This window comes from Lepidochelys kempii, chromosome 10 (genome assembly GCF_965140265.1).
Source record: "Lepidochelys kempii isolate rLepKem1 chromosome 10, rLepKem1.hap2, whole genome shotgun sequence".
In the NCBI taxonomy this organism is placed as follows: domain Eukaryota; kingdom Metazoa; phylum Chordata; order Testudines; family Cheloniidae; genus Lepidochelys; species Lepidochelys kempii.
In genome coordinates, this window is record NC_133265.1 from 7,102,162 (window position 1) to 7,123,794 (window position 21,633).

The 21,633-nt window shown below is 54.0% G+C and overlaps 2 protein-coding genes across 2 annotated transcripts in view; one reads left to right on the plus strand and one right to left on the minus strand.

Annotated features, from left to right (window-relative positions):
- FAM83G (family with sequence similarity 83 member G) overlaps positions 1-2,516 on the plus strand; it is a 32,857-nt gene extending 30,341 nt beyond the window's left edge. Inside the window, exon 5 of the mRNA XM_073361792.1 lies at positions 1,339-2,516. Coding sequence (XP_073217893.1) covers positions 1,339-1,764 — 426 coding nt within the window. The 3' untranslated portion in view covers positions 1,765-2,516. The remainder of the gene's footprint in view (positions 1-1,338) is intronic.
- The window catches only part of SLC5A10 (solute carrier family 5 member 10), an 82,538-nt gene that overhangs the window by 52,664 nt on the left and 8,241 nt on the right, over positions 1-21,633 (minus strand). The gene's annotated exons all lie outside the window — the stretch shown is intronic.

Here is a 21,633-nt window from a genome sequence, read left to right on the forward strand (position 1 = left end):
ACTCATCACTTATCCAAAGCTCTTCGAGAGGAAGGACGGTCCCTGGGTTGGGATGCCAACCTGGGCCTGGAGAGACCCAGCTTCGAGTTCTTGTTCCACCACAGACTCCATGAGATCTTGGGCAAGTCACTTCGTCTCGCTGTGCCTCAGTTTCCCATCTAGAAAGCGGGGTGTCAGGAGGCCCAAGCCATTCAGAGTGGGAGGCTATGGGAAGGAGGCACAGAGAGGCAGGGCCAGACCTGCAGCCTAATGGGTCACCTGCAAGGAGCCCATGTGTTTTGGCTCAGACCTTCGTGCCAGGGATCCTGTTTGCTGACGAGGCGTGGTGGAAACACGCATGGTGCATTGCCTGGGCTCCTAGCAATTGTCTCTGTTATCTAAATATTTGCTCTTGTCTCAACACATTCAAAGCCTTCGCAGCTCGGGCTTTTGCACAGCACCGTCCAGCTGGGTACCTTTGGGTTTGTTCTGCATGGATCCAGTGCCAAGAGGCCACTCTGGCTTGGGTGTGGGGCCATGTCAGCCTCAGGGCAGAGCTGGGACAAAGACACGCCCAGGATGTGCTGACACATTTACCCCGGGGTGAAGTGGGTGTGAAATGCGACCTCCCGCACGAGTGGAGGCATCTGATTTGGGTGTGGTTTTGCGTCCATTTTGCAGACTGGCATGGGAGCCCACAGCACAGGATTGGGGCGAAAAGGAGCCATTCAGGGTATTTAACCAGCTAATAGGATGGAAACAGAGGGAGACAAATATCCAGTCTATGTAAGTGGTGGATTAAGACTATTGGGGCCCGGACCCGATGTAAAGGCCCCTCTACACAACTAATCAACTCCCACAATGCTACAGTGCTGCTGGCTCCCTGCCCTACCAATGTCACCTCCTGCTCCATCCTTCTCAGGTGCCATCTTCCCCACCACTCAGATTGGTTGGCCCGTGGGCCCCTCCAAGCCCAGAGCCTGGACTTGCAGCTGCATGAATCTTGCCTTAAGCCACACAGAGGGTCACAATGGGTGTTTAGGCTACCGTACAGAGGCAGAGCATTGAGGTATCTCTGGAGACTTACGGGATGCTGTGAATTTCTGGGGGAAATAGAGGACAAGCTATCACAGAAACCCCATTGGGAAATGCTGGGTTAAGGCTTAATTCTCTCTCTTGGGGGTTTCCAGCGACCCCAAACCCGAGGAGAATTATAGCTAGGGAACAGCAAAGGGACTTGCCCAAGGTTGCACAGTGAGTCAGTGGCAAAGCCAGGCCCACTCATAGCACTTCAAGAGCGTGTGTCCCACCAGTTCTTGCCAGTAACCATTATTCTCTTCTCTTGTCTTTATCAAACAGGGCCAGCCTTTCCACCACTATGTATCCAGGAACCCAGCATGCCCAGGACAAGGCAGAGGGGGCGTCCATACCCTGAGACATGAGAAAAACCCAGGGCCCAGCAAATACAAGGCAGACGGAACCAGTGCTAAAAAACCCACCGCAACCACCAGCCCCCGGCCATACTGGCAAAGCAAAGGTTTCAGTTCTACCAGGAACGTGCAGCCCGGCCACCTCTCACAAGGCATCAGCAGAGTAACTGGCAAGCCCTTGTCCTCCCTCCCAGAAAACCAGAGGACAGCGGACGAAGTGAGGATGCCACTTGGCATCCCGCTCACCAAACTCTCACAGTTCAAGCACCTCAAGACCAAGGCGGGCGGAGGCCAGCAGGTTTCCACCGACTCCAAACGGAGGCTCCCTGGGGCCGCCAGCTGCAAGGACCAGTAGGCACCAAAGCAGGTGGACTGCAAGTATTCAGAGGCCATTGAGCGGGGAGGTGCAATTCCGCGAGGGAGGGGGAACATGTTTACATTTACCTGGTCGGTGCACCAGTACTAAGTGGCCAAAACCGAGAGCCCGAAAGTCATGCCGGTCCAGGGGAGGTCTCCCGAGACGGGATCTCGGAAGAGGTGCATAGCGTCAACTCTGGGCAGGTGGCATGTTGTGTTGGGGATAATCTTGGCCGGAACAGCCTTTAAATAAGCCTCTGCCAGGTTCTGGTATCCTCCGATCTTGCTAAAGGCTGGAAGGGAATGGGGAGGGGAGGCTGATTAGAGCACTGAAATACAAGCAGATCAGCTGGCAGAATCTTTCCTCCCTTCCCGCTTGCCCCGAGAGGCGGGGCCTGGGAAAGAACCACTACACGTTACAGTGGAATTTTATTCTTATTTAAGAGACACATGCATCAGCTAGTGTTTTGCATAGTTGGGCCTGGTAGATTCATGCTCCCCCCCAGGGGACACATCCCGGGTCCTGGATCCAGGCTCCCCATTGGGACGCTCTTGCCACTGAGTTTGTATTTCCAACGAGTCACTTTTATTAAAGCACAAAGGTCCCCGGGCAGTGGGACATTCTTGTTGAAGTGGTAAACGCGACCAGAGGAGGTAGCGACTGACCTGATTCGTGATGGGGCTAAGTGCAGGGTCCACCCTTTGGCTCAGGGGTCAGACCATTTTGTATCGATCTAGGTAGTGACCTGATAGCCCCATCGTCTCTGGGCACCTAGACCCAAGTGCAATACAGACTCACTTCGCTGGGTTTTCTTAGGGTCCATCTACACTGCGAGCGGAGGTGTGACTGCAGGAGGTGTAGACATATCTGAGCTCGCTTTGACCTAGCGAGCGTGGGCTGTCCAAGCCCGCCAGGCGTCCTGGGTAGGTACTTGAGTGGCTAGACCATACTGCTATTGGGACAGGAGCTAGCTAGACCAAAGCTAGCGCAGGGATGTCTGGACATGCTGCATTCACCTCTCCGGCTGCAGCGCAGATGTACCCTGAGAAATGGCATCTTCTCTCTGGGGCAGTTAATTCCCCGGGGGTGAAAGTGACACCTGTGCAAAAGGCCTAGCTCCCCGCTCTCCCCAAATCATCCCCGGCCTGGGCAACCACTCGCAAATGAACCCCATGCGATAGACCCCCCCCACCAGCAGCCTGCTTTCAGCGCCACCCCGCCACTCCCAGTCCTGCCAGCTTAAGTAGTGGTGTCACTCATTGGGGCACAAGGGTCTTGCGGAGCACCCAGCTGCCCGACAGCCCTGATGCCTGCAGCCCCGAGTGGAGCTGCCATGCGGGAATCCAGGCTTGCTTCCTCGCAGCCGGTGGGAGACGGAGGCTAAATTCACCTTGCAGTTGCCCCGCTAAAGGCAGTGGGATTACCCTGGCTAGCCGGGAGGAGATTTTGGCCACGGATGCATGGGAAGGCAACATAGTTGGCTTGCAAAAGGAGGAGGGAGGATGCCCCTCCCCTTCCTCAGCACGCCCTTCCAAGCCAATCCCTGCGGGAGCGGGAACACCCCCGTCTTTGGCAGCTTCACATGAGAGCAGGTGCTGCAGGTGTGTTTGCATCCCATCCCCAGCACACGGTGCGGCACAGCGACCGTTACTCACGCCCAGGAGGAGCTGCCAGAGTCTCCTCTTGCCCAGGCCAGGCCCCCGCTGGGCACCAAGCACAGACTCCCACGCCGCAGCGGACGGGGCAGAGGCGAGGTAGCCGTCTGGGGGAAGGTTGAGGAAGCAGCCCCACTATGAAGGGCTGGGCGAACCCCAGGCCCGGATATCAGGGGCTGCTTTTAGCACAACCTGTCGTGTTTGGGGCTGAATTTATTTTAAAGCGATGGGCAGGGTGGAGGGAGCAGCTTGTCCCTATCTCGCCTTCCGTTCCTCCTCTGCGCTGCTGCTTTGTGAGAATCAGAGCGGGGCCTGAACTGGGAGCCAGATCTAATGCCCCCCCACCCCCAGCTCTGACCGCCCAACTCTCAGCACCTTGGCATTAGCAGCAGGTTAGATTCGTGGGGTTACCAGATCAGTATTGACCCTCCCACCGTCCCCTCACCCTTCCTCTCTGTGCCCTTTGAAGGGGTCTGTGGCAGGGCTGCCACCCTCATGACTAGCTAGTGCCCGTAAGTCACAGCGGCTGGCAGCCGAGAGAATTAACAGTGCAGCCCATGGAAACCGAACGCCCTGGTAATGCTCCTCTGGGCCCAGGCCAAAACTGGGGGCCAGGTGAAAGGCCTGGCCATCTGCTGGGTCTGCCCCATGGAGCAGATAAGGAAGTAGATAAGGAAGTCTTGTTTACTCCTTCTCATACCACAAGAACTAAGGGTCACCAAATGAAATAAATAGGCAGCAGGTTTAAAACAAATAAAAGGAAGTATTTCTTCACACAAAGAACAGTCAACCTGTGGAACCCCTTGCCAGAGGATGTTGTGAAGGCCAAGACCATAACAGGGCTCAAAAAAGAACTAGATAAATTCATGGAGGGAAGGTCCATCAATGGCTATTAGCCAGGATGGGCAGGGATGGTGTCCCTAGCCTCCGTTTGCCAGAAGCTGGGAATGGGCAACAGGGGATGGATCACTTGATGATTACCTGTTCTGTTCATTTCCCTCTGGGGCATTTGGCACTGGCCACTGTCGGAAGACAGGATACTGGGCTAGTTGGACCTTTGGTCTGACCCAGTAGGGCCATTCTTATGTTCTTATGAGCCTTTCACACTCCAGCCTGCTGCGGATTTGTGTCCGAATCTTCAGACTCCTAAGCCGGATGCTCCCAAAAACAGGCATCCTTGGCTGGGAATTCGTTACTGAGAATTCACACTCTGGTAATGGCAGCCCCGAGCCCAGACTTTATTCATGGATTCCAAGGGCAAATGGACCCATTATGATCCACTGGTCTGACCTCCCGCAGGACACAGCCCAGCACTGCCCTGGATTCCTGCCGGTTTGAGCGTGAGCAGCTCTTGTAGAAAAACATCCATCCATCTACCTTCTCCTCTTCATCCCCCGCCCCCGCTCCCTGCACGGTAGGGATGCTGGGATGGGGCTTTCCCCCCTCCCAGAAATGAGCCTGGCTAAACTCTGATCCAAATGCCCCAGAACTGCACATTACTCCCCCCTTGGTGTCTTGCCATTTCAGTGCAGTTCCATGGCCATGCGAGATGGGGACTTCAGTAACTCGGGGAGAGCTTATGGGCCCACTACAGAAGCGGCTGGACGAAGTTCTACATCCTGCGATGGGCAGGAGGGTCAGACTCTAGATGATCCTGATGGTCTCTTCTGCCCCAGAAGTCTGCGGTTTAGTCCTGGGACCCTCAATCCCAGACCACAGCCAGAGGGGGCAGGTGGATGTTTTCCGAGCATTGTCTGAGGACTCGAGCCATCTCACACGCAAACACCACTTTGAGTATTGGGGAGAGGATCAGTGTTTGTAAACTCACCCTGTCCTTGTGAAAGGGGAAGTGGCTACACGCCCACACCTGGTTAATCCCGGTGCGGATGAGCCAAAGACCTGGGCGGATGGGAAGCAACAATAAATGCTCTCTAAGTGCGGGCAGTTAGCAAATGCTGAATCATAGTGGAAAGCAGGTAGATGCACTCAGGGCTCCGGGACCTGCAGTATTTCCAAAGGCAGCAGTTTTCATGCAGCAACATTGGCATTTGCACACACAGGAGGTGTGGACCAACAAAGGGATGTTGCAGTTTGGAAGGCCTGCAGAGAATTTGCCCCACAGCTGCCTCGTTAACGCCCAATGAGTTCACACACCAGGATTAACGTTTTTGTGGTGTACGCCAAAAGGGATCAGGGATTTAGGCCGTGATTTCAATGACTTGCCGTGGTAACCATGCCATGAGCCACAACAACAAGGTGCGTGCGGGACAAGGACTGTTCGCATGAGTGCTGCAGGGGGTGAGCATGCCCACATTTGGGAGAGCCGGCCCCGGGCTAATGCTGGATAGGGGGATCCCAGCCCAGAGGCCTGGGTCGATCTGCTTCAGTTTACCTACTAACAACAATAAGGTCGGGTTGCTAGCAGTTCCAAACAGGTTTTCAAAAATTGTTAACTGAAACATTTTAATTCAATTTCAAACTTTTTTTTTTTTTTTTTTTACATTTTTGCGTTTTCTAAATAAAATTTGGGGGGGGGGTAAACAAAATAGGGGGGAGGAAATTCCAAAACCAAAAGTCATTTCAACCCCCAAAACTGAAATCTTTCTTTCTGAAAATGTCAAAATGTTTCATTTCAAGATTTTGGAATTGTTTTTAGGGCGATTGGGTTTTGTTCGACTTTTTTTTACTGGAAATATTTGCGGAAATCGACCCAAGTTCACAAAATGTTTCAGTTGACTGGGATCTGCAAGTTTCAACTGTCAAAAATTTCAGATGAAAAGTTTTGCCCAGTTCTACTTCCAACTGTGTGGTCATTGCTCAGTTTTTGTAGAACAGCCTGGTGGAGGAAGCTGTTTGTTATATGAACCCCATACAAACTCGGTCTCTGTGCAATCACGTGGTTCATGTATTTCCCACCAGGATTTGGCCACTTGAGGCTATTCTTCAAAGTATTGTGCTGTCGACTATTTCTGCAATGACAGCCCAGAATGAGTAGTCAGCGGGGACCGAAACTGTGACCTCTGCACAGGCCTCTACTGCTTGAGCTCAAGGAGCAGATATTTTGCACTTGGGTGGCAGTAGTGGATTCAACCCTGTCTGCGTGATCTAGCCGCTAAAGGGTGACAAAGAGGCATTTGGGAATGACAGCCCCACATGAGTGGACTGTGAACTTTAGCACACCTGTGTGCATGCCATTCCCAAACTTGCACTCCTGCACAGGGGCCAGATTCAAAACCAGTATCCACAGAGGATGTCTTGTTCAGCTGCCTGCTCCAAACCTGTGACAATACCCAGCATCAGGGGGTAGCCGTGTTAGTCTGTATCCATAAAAACAACGAGAAGTCCGGTGGCACCTCAAAGACTAACAGAAGAAGTGGGGGTTTTTAGCCACGAAAGCTTATGCCCGAATAAATCTGTTCGTCTTTAAGGTGCCACCGAATGCCCAGCAGTATGCAAGGGCCTTTAGTTCTCTTTTCTCTGCGGCCCTCTTTTTGATCTGCACCTCTGTTAGGGTCAGGACAGTGGTTCTGGTCTGGTTACTACTTGGGGGGAAATTGTCCTGCTCCTTTTTGTACGGTTGAAGCCTTGGCTGCTGTTTGCCTTTGGTCTGATTTCTGTCAATACATGGCATCAGAGACTGTGCCCTTCCCTCCCCCTCAAAGAACAGGTGCTGAGCTGTACGCGCGGCGGGGGGGGACACACCTCTGAAATCAGGCCAGTTACTTAGGCTCCGAGACTCTTCACCACATTGTTCCCCCCCCCCAGTGTAGACGTACCTAACTTTGGAGTTAGGGTGTGTACACTCCAACGGCTAAAGCAGCACAACGGCAGTGTTTCAGTGTAGACACTCACTACGGCCCCGGGACGGGGTCTCCCAGCAGCGTAGGCAATCCGTCTCCCCGAGAGGCAGCAGCTAGTTCAACACAAGAATTCTTCTGTCAGCCTAGCGCTGTCTACGCCGCGGGTTGGGCAACAGAGCTTCGTCTCTCGGGGGGGGGGGGTTTCACACCCCTAAGAGACGTAGCTGTGCCATTGTACGTTCTGGGTGTAGACCTGCTCTAGCGGTAGACACCCAACTGTGAAAATTGTGTCTTAACCCTTCGGCGCCTAAGTGCCCCATCCGGAAAAGGTGGAGAACGAGACTTCCCTACCTCACAGGGGTGTTGTGAGGCTAAATTCACTCAGGTGCTCCAGTGAGGAGCACCTGGAAATGCCTGTGAATGAAGTTAGAGCAAAGCCAGAGGAAGACCCTGAGGAAGGGAGGAGAGTGCCCAGCGCCGGTTCCAGCTCCCTGGCTGCACGCACATGGAACGCAGACTCTCTCACGCCTTGGCTTCTGCTGTGCATGTTTCAGAGAAGATCAGAGGAAGCTGCGTTCTGATGTGGGTGGATCCCTTCCGGGTATGCCTCAAATAACACCCAGGGAGTCAACAGCTGGGAATTACCTGGAGAAAAACTTGAAGTTCCACTTGATAATCAATCACCTAACCAGCCTGTCATCCTAGATCGATCACATGGATACCGGGAGCCTGCCACGTAGAACAATTAAACAGGAAGGGCACGCGGCGGGGAATTCACCCCAGTGCAGAGACCCAGCACGAAGTCTGTGCAGCACTTAGACCCACAGGGCGTGCACACATGGGGGTACGGCCACAGGGGAGCGTAAGTGGTGCAGGCTTTGGCTAGCCGTCCGCAGAGCGGCGAATCTCACCCTAAACGTCTGGGCACGTGACTCGCTCAGATCAGGTATTTTAATTTATTTTTAAGACTGCTCGAGTTGCATGAGGAAAGAGATTTCCTTGGAGGGGGTATGTCTGTGCAGCTCCCTGGCCTTACCTGTTACAGCTAAGATGGCAGCTCCGATTATCATGATGAGCGTCTGCAGAGCGTCAGTGTAGATCACAGCTGCCAGCCCCCCTGCACGAGACAGGAACGAGATACAGGGGTCTCAGTTGGCACAGGGCCAGGCTTTGTTGGTATGTCAACAATAAAGCGAACCATTCACCTGGAGGCGTGTCCGTCGGTTATTGATCCTCCAGTTGCAGAGCGGGGAGCGTAAGGGTGTTGCGCTCCCCCACAAACATAGAGGACGGTGCAGAGGCGGCTGAGTGCCAGGCCTTGCCGTCAGGGCTGAGCAGGAGTCCCAAGCGCACGGGATAAAAAGGAAGGGGACGGGGCAGGGCGGGGTGGGTTCATCTGGAAAGAGGAGCTGAAGCGAGAGCGCCATGTTCTCACGCTCCTGCGCAGAAGGCCATGCTGTGGCCACGCAGCGGCCACGCAGCGGCGCTCTCCTTAGCACAAGAGCCCAGTCCTCTCTCTCAGGCAGGGACCAGCTTTGTGTTCTGGGTTTGTACAGCTCCTAGCACAATAGGGTCTCAGTCCATTAGAGCCTCTTAGAAAGGTCACAGAACGGGGCTGTCCGAACAGTAGCCGTGATTACTAGGTGTGCGCGCGCGTCCAGGCCTGGGGCGCATAGGTGCTACGGGGATACAAATAAATAATTCCTTGGCGCTTTGCCCTGTTTGTAACTAACCCAGCAACGGGGCTTCCTGCACTCGGCTGTGGACCCCATTCCAGCCAACGCATGAGCCCTGCTAAGAAATGGATCCCTCCTTTTCCTTCCTTTCATCCCCTTGCCCCCAAGTCTCCCGCTTCGTACTCTCCAAGCAATTCCACACCCTCCCCTGGTGTTCTCACCCATCAGCTCCTGGCACTCTTAGCCGGTCCCCCATTAACCATTGTCTAGCCCAGCGCTGTGCATTTAGCCCTTCCACACCCTCTTGACCAAGCAACCCCTTTATCCTTGTGGTTGATCCGAGCCTGCTCGCCTAGGGAGACGGGAATTCGGCCAGTGGAGAGAAGAGGCTTAAAACGTAGCTGAGCTGTAGCAAAGGGTTTGAAGCTATTGACTCACGTCTCATGGCAAAATTTCTGGATTTCCCATAACCCGTAACATCCGATTCGATTACATGAATTTTAAGAGATGTTCTCCTGGTTCAATGGCTCAGTGACCCCACCCACTCTCTGAGCTCATAGAGTTAAATACCCAACACCAACATATGCTCTATGGACCAGAAAACATGCGGACACAATTTGTTGGGGACCAGAGAATCACAGTGACATCCGAATACAGCTTAGAGCAGGGGTGGGCAAACTTTTCGACCTGAGGGACACATCGGAGCATGGAAATTGTATGGTGGGCCATGAATGCTCATGAAATCGGGGGTTGGGGTGCGGGAGTGGGTGAGGGATCCAGCTGGGGATGCGGGCTCTGGGGTGGGGCCCGAAATGATGAGTTCAAGGTGCAGGAGGGGGCTCCGGGGGGGTGAGGGCTCTGGGGGTGATGCTGGGGATGACGTGTTTGGGGTGCAGGAGGAGGCTCCAGCCTGGGACCAAGGGGTTCAGAGGGCAGGAGGGGGATCAGGGCTGGGGCAGGGGTGTGAGGGCTCTGGCAGGGGGTGCAGGCTCCGGGGTGGGGCTGGGGATGAGGGGTTTGGGGTGCAGGAGGAGGTTCTGGACTGGGATCGAGGGGTTTGGAGGGCGGGAGGGGGATCAGGGCTGTTGCAAGGGATTGGGGAGCAGGGTGGGCTCAGGGGTGCAGGCTCCGGGTGGTGCTTATTGCAAGCAGCTCCCAGAAGCATGTCTCCCTCCAGCTCTGAGATACAGCCAGGCAGCTCTGTGTGCTGCCCCTTCCATAGGTGCCACCCCCGCAGCTCCCATTGGCCAGGAACTGTGGCCAATGGGAGCTGCGGGGGCGGTGCCTGCGGATGTGTACTACGTAGGAGCCTGAGGAGGGTCATGCCGGCTGCTTCCTGGGAGTCGCACGAAGTGGGGCAAACCCCCGACCCTGCTGCCCGGCAGGAGCTGAGGGCCGGATTAAATGGTCTGACAGGCCAGATGTGGCCCACAGGCCATAGTTTGCCCACCCCTGGTTTAGAGGTACTGGGGAGGAGTATTGCTTTGACTGACAGAAGAGAAGAGATTGAGCCAAACTTTCTGGGCTGGCGTGACTCCCCTGACATGGACAACAAAGGGAACCTCCTCTGATAGCTCAGTGGTTTGAGCATTGGCCTGCTAAACCCAGATTGCAGGATTGGGTGTCCTAACCACCTCCAGAGATGGGCTGTGGGCAGCCAGTGTGAGATACAGCAGCCGCCAGAATTCAGGATACTCTTTCTTTGGGGAGGGTTAGCTCAGTGGTTTGAGCATTGGCCTGCTAAACCCAGGGTTCTGAGTTCAATCCTTGAGGGGGCCATTTAGGGATCTGGGGCAAAAATTGGGGATTGGTCCTGCTTTGAGCAGGGGGTTGGACTAGATGACCTCCTGAGGTCCCTTCCAACCCTGGTATTCTATGATAATAATTCAGGGGCCTGCCAAGGATATCGGACCCGGTGGTCTGTGCAGGGTGGGAACCAGGAACTCATGAATTCTACTCCCAGCCCTGAGCCTCACTATCCATGAATGAGTGGGGAAATCCCATTGGTCAGCCCACCAGTAAAACAGGGAGAACACTTGTTACTACCTCCCCTCCGGGCATGAATGAGCTGAGATTGGTGTTCTTTGCAGCCGAAGAGCATGACAGATTACGACACGCGGAGAGGTCGGTGGTGAAGTGCGTTCGCTAAGGCCCTTCAGATAAGGGGTTGGACCCTCTTAGGATGGTCACAGTGTAGGGATGTCACAATGGTGGCCATTAATAATAGCTCCCCCCCCCACCCCCGTGTGCGGACGTTTGCACCCGTTCGTATACACAAGAGAGAATTCAAGGCACATGTTGGAGAGGGCGGAAGTTACTGCACATTAGAACCTCACTCATGCAGCCCTCACCCCGGTCGTCCTGCTGACTTCCCTGGACCTACACAAAGGCTGCGCGATCAGGAGTGCAGCCGCAGAGGGCAGGGAATCCCGAGCCAATGAGCCCAGAGGTATTTCGGGAGCTAGGGGCGGAATGTAAGTGCTGTGTGCCCAGCAGAGTGCCGGCCTCGGAGTCCTTCCTGCTCCAAAGTGGGGGAGGTTTAGGCTGGATATTAGGAAAAACTTTTTCACTAGGAGGGTGGTGAAGCACTGGAATGTGTTGCCTAGGGAGGTGGTGGAATCTCCTTCCTTAGATATTTTTAAGGTCAGGCTTGACCAAGCCCTGGCTGGGATGATTTAGTTGGGGATTGGTCCTGCTTTGAGCAGGGGGTTGGACTAGATGACCTCCTGAGGTCCCTTCCAACCCTGAGATTCTATGATCCTATGATCTATGAACACTTCGCGGCTTACCAGCGATGGTGTAGAGAGCCGTGACCACCAGCATCAGGACGGTGGAGAGGTAGAGGTTCCAGCCCAGGCAAACTTGTACAAACAGGGCCCCCGAGTACAGATCTGTCTGCATGTGAAATAAAGAACACAGCGTTTGGGTGAGGCCCAGGGCTATGCCCTGCCAACACCCGGAGAGGTGGGAATGGGGACAATCTACCCAGAGCTAACCTGGGTACCACAGAGCTTAGCACCTTCTTCCATACACCCAACTGGAGGTAAGTGCTTCCCCACATGGGCACTGCATGATGTGAGCTGGAGGTCTCAGCCCGCTTCAGCTGAGCACAGAACCACTGGTATTAACCCGGGGAGTGACCTGCCCTTCCCACCCAAGTAGTGCCCTGCGGGGCCGTGCTGGGCAAGCAACGCCAAGGGAAGCTCCAAATGCCACTTCCCCGCGGTGGGCCCATTTGGAGAGAAATAGAGTAGGATAGTCGTCAGGGCTGGCAACCCAGCCTCTCTCGCTCTCACGCAGGAGTCTAATCCTTAACGAGGAGGCAGTGTGGTCTAGTGGCTAGCACCCTCGCGTGGCACTCAGGACACCTGGGTTCCGGTTCCCAGCTCTGGGGCTGGCCTGCTGGGGGCACCTTGGTCAAATCAGTTGACTGCTCCGTGCCTCAGTTTCCCCAGCTGTAAAACGAGTCTAATGATACCAAACGCCTAGGTGACGCACTTTCGGTTCTCTGGAGGACAAATGCTATAGAAAAGCTTGGGAGTATTATCATCCCGCCAGGCGCTGGCATGCCCCCAGTCCCTTCAGAATGAAGGAGAGTTAAGGGTGGTCAGCACCTGCCAGGATCAGGCCTGTCACTGACCCATTTACTCCTCTTCCCTGCCCCACTGCTGACCCTACCGCTGAGAAGCCAGATGGTCACTGCAGAACTGGACCCAGCCAGACTCAGCATCTCCCCAGGGTATATAACTCCTCACTAGCATACTCTCCTCCTAGCACTACTTTCAGCCGAGGATCTCGAAGCACTCTAGAAACATTCACTCATTAAGCCTGACAGGCAGGTGAGCGCCAGGTGGGGAAATTGAGGCAGGGCCCGGCCAAGTGACTCAGCCAAGGTCACGCAGCAAGTCAGCAGAAGATTCAGGAGCAGAACCCGGGAGCCCCGAGTCCCCCATGCCACTGCCTCACATCTTTGTCGTTTCAGGCTAAGGACAGGTCATCCTCTCAGAGCGGGAGCTCTCCCCTGGTGCTCTAGGGAGAGGAGACGACCCTGGTGGGGTCTCTAGCTCAGCTACCTCGGAACTAGAGATGCTAATTCCCAGTTATGCTGAACCGCTGATAGGACGCACAATGGCACAGAGCCCCAACACCTTGGAGTCTCTCACCTGGGGCACGCCCATGCCTGGAAGGCAGCGAACTTGGCGCAGCACCAAGGGGAGGATGGACCAGGCGGACAAGAGGGGCGGGCTGCTCCCAGTCCCCAGGCCAGGCACTCAGTTCTGCCGTGAAAGGCCATTAAGCTGCCTCATCTCTGCAACATCCACCATCGGGCCGGTCCCAAAGAGAGGCCGTGGTGGCTGGGGAGAGCCGGAGGCAGAGTGGAAGAGGGCACGGCCCCCAGGAGGAAATGGAGCCCAGGAAACACACAAGAGTTGTTCTCCCCCGCGGAGGCAGGGTGCCGCAGGGGCTGTGCAGCATCCAGACCCCCCATAGACCCTGAACCTAGAGACGGCTGGAGGGGAGCCCCCAAATCCAGAGCCAGCAGGAGCTTTGCGCCGCAGCTCAGCTCTTCCCCTCGGTTCCTGTTTTCTGTCTACTCAGCAAACTCATCTGCCGTCTCTGCCAACCTTTGGCAGGCCAGCGGGCACACGTGACACGTGCAGCAAGGGCGGAGGGCTGGTCTATCCCTCTCTGCTTGACTGGATTTGTTCCCTTGGCAGCCGCTGCCACCTTTGAAAAGCCTGCCAAGCCGTTTCCCAGAGCCCCGCTCCCCGCCAGCGGGAGTGGGACGCTGACCCTGTCTGAGCTTTGGGCCATCCCCAGCGGGGCACTGGGCCACGAGCTGGGGTGTTCACATGGGCAGATGGCACTGGGCAGGGGGCGGGAATCTCTTGCCAAGCATACCACAGATAGGATCCACGCCAGGAGAGGAGCAAACAGGCTGAGTGCAAACACTAGAGGAATCACTAGGTCTGTATTTCTATAGCACCTCTTATCCAAGGATCTCAGAGCCAAAAATAAGCTCAACCCCCCACAAAGCTAATTAAGGATTATATCCATTTGACAGATGGAGAAACTGAGGCACTCAGCGGCGATGGGCGTTGCTTGCAGTTGGGCAGCAAAGAGTAGCAAAGTGAGGGATCGAACCCAGCAACCCTGACTCCCAGTCCCCTGCTCTAGCCACCACACCAGATTTGCAGCCGCCAAGGTTGGGTGTACGCTGAGATCAGCCAAAGGAGCCGTTCTAACACACACCAGGGGTTCTGTGAGACCAGCTTCTGGAGCACAAGGAGGAGATGTTGCTATGAGATTGCAGCAAGATGCCTTGAGGAACCCCAGCCCTGCAGCTCTGCTAGGACACCTGGGAGAGGCCTGCCCACCCACATGGAGAGCTCTCTCCAGGGCACCGTCCAGCCGAGCCTCATTCATTTGTGGCATCACAGCTGGTCAGAAGGCTGGACCATCACAAGTGGTTTCAGCATCACAGACCCTGCACTTGGCTGGACTCACAGGGGACTTGGCCGGACTCACAGGGGACTTGGCCCAACTCTCTAGATACCCAGCAGCGACGGGAAAGGGAACACAGGGGGCTGGCCCAGAGTTACACGGGTTCTCACAAACCACGCTGGGCTCAGCTCATTCCTGGCGTCACACTCTATTCGAATCACGCGGCTCCATGGGACTTGGACGGAAGGACCCAAACAAATGGCCACCCATGGGAGACTTTCCATTGCCCAGCGGAGAGCATGCATGGAAAGATAAGTGGGAGGTTAGTTAAAAATGTAGGGCCAGATCCTCAGCTGGTGCAAATCAGCCCAACTCCACGGACACTCATTTACCCCAGCTAAGGATCTCAGCCCTTTTCGGGTGAAAGTCAGCCTGAGTTCTTAGGGCTGCCAGGCTGGTGCAGGATGTGTAGTTTATATCTCCTTGTGCCAGCCCCCAGTTAGTCAGGCTTCCAAAGCAGAGCCTTTCAGAGAGGTCACAGGAAGACCTGCTGACAAAGGGCGAGAGGTGGTTATTAGTAAAAGACCCTTTCCAGGATGAAACTTGGTCCCAGACCAGACTGGCCCTGGGAGGCAGCAAACAAGGGGCCAAGAGAACTGGCCTTTATTCCAGTCCCTGCTGGATGACCTTGGGCAAGTGAGTTTCCCTGTGAGTACAACATGGATAACCACACTCGCTCACAGCCTGAGAAAGCACCGAGATCGACAGAGGAAAGGGCTAAATATAATAATTCATACCCTAACCCCTCGCACACTTTCTATAGCACCTTCCACGCCAGGATCTCAGCTTCTGGCCTGAGAGGGGCAGTGCCTTCTGTTTGGAGCAAGGGAAGGAGGAAGGAGAAGTCCCAGAAGTGCAGACAGGATGGTGGAAGGAGCAGGAAGAGCCCCAAGCTCCGCAGGTCACGGGGGATTGTAGCACCTTCCTCTGCAATACAGAACCCGGGTGCAGGAGTCATTCCTTCGCCAGCAGGATCTCCAACATGCCTGCAGTATTTCAGTGGGAGCTGGACTGGCCCAACAGACGTTACTGGAAGAGTCCCAGGCCTTTAACTTGACAAGTTCAGAAGAAGAGGAGGACTTGGTAAGACTCAGCCCCATGGGAGCTTCACGAATGCAGCCTGTGGATATTCTGCGAGCTGGTGGGATGCCTGCCAATTTAATCAGGAGGGTCCCGGCTACAAATGGTGCTGGGCTGCAGTCCAATGCACGCAGCAGAGCTGCGTCATGCTCAGCTCAGCAAAGCGGGGCAGCCACGTTCTCCATGGGATTAGCGGCTGGGCTGTGCGGGTGGAATCGAGGGCAAGATCTAGCTCATCAAGCTCAAGGCCAAGGCTTCTCTGAGGGCGAGGTGCAAACCGCAGCCACGTGGGCCCAGCCTCACACTGGGTGACGAGAATGAACCAGCCCTGTCTAACATTCCCAGGAGCCAGCCAGCCAGGACACGGGAGGGACCCGCGCTGTTCTCTAATCTTCCAAAGAGTGTCCACAGCACGTTCTGCCGAGCTGCATGGAATCAGCCCCCTGGCTGGACCTGCCAGGCTCCATCCCTGCTGGAGATATGTGAGCTGTTGCTGCTCTCGGTGCCTAAGACACAGACCCCGCACCGGTGCCCAGCTCAAGCAATTGGGCTTTGCATTGCGGATCTCTCTCTGCAGCATCCCAAGGGCTGGGGGTAAGCAAGAAGGAATCCTCCCATCAGTCTGCCAAGGAGTCCCACCATGGCCATTACTGCAGCCTTCTACAGCAGCCAAGAGCCTCAGGGAAGGGAACCATGATTGTCCCCTAACTGAACAAAACATCTGACTCTTTTTAACGAAGAGCTGTGCAGTTCGTAATTAATGACTGTATGATGTAACACCCAGGCTGGGGCCAGAACTTCAGCTGACGTCCACCGAGCTGTGTTGGAGTCAATCACGCTCTGCTGATTTACACCAGATGAGGCTGTGGCCCATTCATGGTCAGTGTTTTAGTTAATGTTCTAGCTAGGTTATGAATTTGCCTCAACTCTATTTTGGCCAGGCCATCTCTAAAGGAGAGGCCAGGTTAGTACCTAGGGTCCATTAAGATCTTGGATTCTCTGCTGCGGCTGGCAAGGGGGGTGGCACTGAATACTGGCTGCGCTTGATGTGGGCACCTTTCTACAGAGAACACATGACTGAAGCCGCAACTAAGCCCTAATAGGACTTTGGGTCAGCTATCTTAACCAGCCCCCCAGGAATGGCACCAGATGCCAGCATCATCTCCTGGACTAGGCAATTCCACTGCAATGGTCAGAGACCAGCAGAAACTCATCAATAACAATAATAATGATACCCAGGGCTGTGCTCCACCCTGAGACTCTAAGGGGGAAGGCTCGGGATGCCGGTCACGCTCCCCTAAGCTACTAGTCCCAGCACAAGGTATTATTAATTTAGGGGGTCATTCTCCATTGGTAGGAGCATGAAGAACCATCAGCTTCCGCCAACCACAGTTCCATCCCAGTATAGAGCTGGGATTAAAAGGGGCCATTGTCCGTCACGTTCCCTGGAGCTCCCAATGTTCTTCTCCAGAATGATTTACTGTCTTTCATGTCAGCACTTGCCAGCTTCTAAGCTGCCATTCCTGGGAACGATCCCACCCCAGCAAGCCTCCACTTTTCCCCCCTCGCCCGGCTGGTAGGACCCAGCCTTGGAGAGCAGATTTCATAACTGTTCCTCCTGGGTTCCTTAAGGTCTCACAATGTTTGCTGCCAGCTACACTTGGTGCAAATGCCTTTAATTCCTGGCTCTGAAGAGGCCATGGCATCTCCGCCTGCTTTGTAATTTTGCTAGGGTGGCAAACAATGAGAGAACATGTGACTTGTTAATAAGACGTCCCAAAGACAAAAACAAGCTCATTAAAAGCAGGCCTGAACCATCCACGAGACAAGTCAATTCCATTGTAAAAGCAGGGCAAAGCCTTTGAAGTCAGGCCCTACGGCCTTGGCAGGAGGCTTGCCATTCCCTGCACCCATGAGTGACCTCACTTGGAAGCTGGCTCTTACCCAATGCTGTCAGCACTGCACAAGAGAGAAAACAGGCGCAAGGCAGGGTTTTGATTTAATGGGGTGAACCCTGTGACCCTGGTGAAGCCAGGACGTCACTGGAATGCAGCAGCTAGGGACCATACATGATCTTTAAAGCAGGCCGATACCCACAGTGTGCTGCCCAGCCCAGATAGGGTGCTCCAGTATATTCTTATAGGATGCCATCTTCTAGCTGGGGACAAAGACCCCTGGGAAGCCCATCCTGAGTGCCTGAAGTCTAACACCCCACTTGAGTTGGCAGTAGGATTTGAACCTGCCACACTGCAGCACAAAGAGCATCAGCTTCTACCGCTTGAGCTAAAAGACAATCCCTTGGATGGTGAAGTAGCAGCAGCCTTATATATCTCTTAGGTCAGGGGTGTTCAACCTCTTTTCATTTGTAGACCCCTAAAAAGTTTCAAATGGAGGTGCAACCCCCTTTGGAAATCTTGGAGATAGTCTGCGTACCCCCAGGGTCCATGGACTCCAGGTTGAAAACCACGGTCTTCGGTGGACCAGCCACTAGGGGGAGACAAAGACACACTCTTAGTGGGCGTGACACTGGTTTTGATCGCAGCGCTCAGCAGGGCTCACTTCCCCACACAGATGCTGTGCCAGAATAAGAGCTGTGGGCCCATATGTGGTAGGTACAAGAGCACGAGGGGCTGTTTTGCTGGAAAAAGGGAGTGCCGGGGACACGGCTTCTCAGCTTTGCGGTGCAGGGTGTTCCAGACGTATGCACGAGAACAGCACGTGCTAGCTAGGAAAATCACTATAGAGCTCTTGACCTTCATGCTCAGGGCACCAGCTGGGGCAGGAAGAAATTTCCCCCAAGGGATAGAATTGCTTAGCTGGGTGCATTCCTCTAAAGCATTGCTTAGCTGGGTGCATTCCTCTAAAGCATCCCGCAGCAGTCCACATAGGAGGCAGGACACTGGATCAGTTTGTCCCTGTGTGCTTGCAAACATTCATCCCAACATACGGCTGGCAACAACTATTGGATCCAAATGCACCAGGAATGGAGCCCGTGTAACGGGCAGGATTGAACTGGGGACCTCTGGAGCTTAGTGCATGAGCCTCTACCGCATGAGCTAAAAGCCAACTGGCTGTTAGCTAAGGCTGTAGAGCAGACTCATTTCACTCTCTCTAAGTGGTCTTGGTGCCACTAGATGGGACAGAACACCACACCCAGGAGGTGGGTGGGTTACACAAGCAGCCAGTGTAATCTCCTGGTCTAGGCGAGTTCCTTTACAAGTGCATTCTGAGTGAGTCAGAGACCAGCTGAGACTCACCAGTAATCACAATGCCCAACGTGGTGGAATGCAGGGACAATAAATCTTTGAGGAGCTACAGTTTTAGCAAAGAAGAGACACATGGTGGGGAGCGACTCTCAGGGCTTGAGACACCAAGCCCAGGCGTGGAGAGAAACACCAGAATAACAGCAAAGCTTTCAAGATATAATCTGTGCCCGGCAGGGAGAACACAATGAGTGACTTGAAGGTGCAAAGTTCATCTTCTTTGGAATCCTCCAGCCTGTGCTATGCAGGTCAGACCAGATGATCGCAACCGTCCTTTCTGACCTTCACATCCAGGAATGAATGTGTAGGTCAACAGCCATTACAAGCTGCACAGTTAGATATTTGCGATCCAAATCCAAGGGAAGCCAGACAAATCAAAGAAGCATCCTAGCAACTAGCTAGGCCCCCAGTGGGAAAGAGGACCAGGGAAGAGAGGGCAACTCTGCCACTCTGGAGAGAGACGTGGCATCACACAGTGCTAGCTGTCAAATAATGGGGATTCCATACTTGCATTTCTTCAACGTTACTCCTGATGCCGGCTGATTTTCAGCCCACGACAGACATTAGTGGGCAGGAGCTGAACCTCTGAAAACAGCTGTTTCCCATGGGAAAGGCTGAATGGCTGTGTCGGATAAAGGCAGGATCAAATTAACTCAGATATCCCAGTCTTACAAGCTGAAGTACCTCCTGTATTTCAAGTGGCCCTCAGAGTTTGCCACACCACTCCCCACCACAGCTCTGAAACAGTCCACACGTTTTCAGACTCAGGCTGCGATCCCTCACAATACACGTGCAGCTGTGGGCCACTCTGCAGAACTGTCAGGTCCCAAACTATGGTGTGCCCCCCACCCCCACCCCGGGGCACAAGGAAAACATATGTTCAGCTCCCAGAACCAGGGAAGCAGCACACCTGGAGATCTGCCTGACAGGTCACAACAGGACTTGAAGGTGCTCGGCTCCCACGGCAAACGAGTCCTTCCAAGGCTATCACGCCTCTGCCCGATTCAAGAACTTCGGCATGTGGAGCCAGTTCTCACTGGGATGCGCAGTAGGCAAGCACACGAACCTCTCGTCCCTCCAGGCCAGGACTCCCTACCAAAGGCCTGTCTGTTATCATGACTATATCCAGCTCCGCCATCAGTCTGCCTAGAGCAGCGGTCCCCAGACTTTTGAGGGTTGCGCCCCTGTCTGCGCCTCCTCGCCCCTGCCCCCCACCAGGAGATGGAGGACAAGGGTAAGGGGGCCGCAGCTGGGGGGGCTCTGGGGCCGAGGCTGGGGCTCCTGGAAGCAAATCCAGGGAATGAACCTTTTTGGAGGAAAGCCGCGGCCGTGTTGGGAAATGCCACGTGGGCAGAGAATGGGGCAGCAGTCACCACCCAGCTCGGAGTGGCAGAACACACAGAGCTAGGGTTGCCAGTTTTGGGTGGACATATCCCTGGAGGTTTCATCACATGACATCATTTTAATTAAAGATTAATCTTTAATGCCTGGAGACTCCAGGACAAGCCTGGAGGGTTGGCAACACTACACAGACCAGGCACAAGCGTGAACTGGTTGTGAGCGCCCTCTGGTGGGGCAATAGCTACATTTCACTATTAACATCCCTTGGTACAGTGCTTCACGGATCCCGCAAGGTTGTGTTACCACTAGTGAGTTGCTTCTTGTTTCACCTGTGCACATGCCAAGACCTCGTCAGATCCAGGCATTAGATCATCCAATCCCTATCCCAGCAGGCCATGCAGGATTGTCCCCCTAGAGCAGTGGTTCCCAAACTTTAACAACCTGTGAACCCCTTTCACTAAAATGTCAAGTCTCGTGAACCCCCTCCTAAAAATGAATATTTCCAGGGATTTTCTCCTTTCCCAGAGTATAAATTATAAAAGCAGTGATCCTGGAAATATAACATTTGTTTTTATGACATGCTTATTATACACTATTATTATTATTAATTATTATTATTAATCATTACAGTATTTTTATTACATTATGAAAAAGGCAACACTCTTCCAAGAGCTCACTTTTGTAGCTTGTATCACTTGGAATAAGCCTGTTATAAGACCAGGCTCCTAGGTTTCATCAGGGAGTATCAGCTGTGAAACAGCGTGAAGGGATTTAAGAACCCAACTCACAGAATTCCTCCTACACAAGCGGTCAGGTCTTGAGCAGTCCAGGCAAATAACGCATGTTGCAACAAAGCTGAAACTTGTTCTTCATAATAATTTAAAAAACAGCACTAGCTGCCTATCTAATTTTAAAAACAGCAAAAAATATCCACCTCCCTTTCCAGTTCTTATAAGGAGTCTTCAAGTTTAAATCTCCTCAGTGTGATAGATATGCTTGCTTTGATCTGCTTAGCGCTTGGAAGTCCAGGGGCTCCGGGCTGCCCGCCCCGGGCTGCCCATGGTCCCTAGGGACAGCTCTGACCACCGTGAGAGACTTTCGTCCCCGAGAATCCCCTGTAATGTTTCGTGAACCCCAGTTTGGGAACCACTGCCCTACAGCACATTTCTTCCTCCATTCTGCACCTGGGCTATTTGTTTCCTCTCTGGGGGGGTGCAGGTGGCAGGTGGCTCAGATCTGGGTCACCCCTCACTGCCTGCAGTCCCAGGTCACTCTGCAGTAAGGTTGCCAACCTTCCAGGATCGACCTAGAGTCTCCAGGAATGAAAGATTATGTCAGGAATACATCCAACCAAAACAGGCAACTCTACTCTGCACCTTAGGCCTGGCCCCTGGGTGCAATGCTCCAGGCTGGTGTCATTGGATTACAGGTCAGTTTACACCCAAGAAACTCACAACACATCGAGCAGCCCAGGAGGATGAAGAGAGGAAGTTCTGTGAGGGTCTAGAAACCCTGAATAAGGCCAGGACTCAGCTATACCCACCCT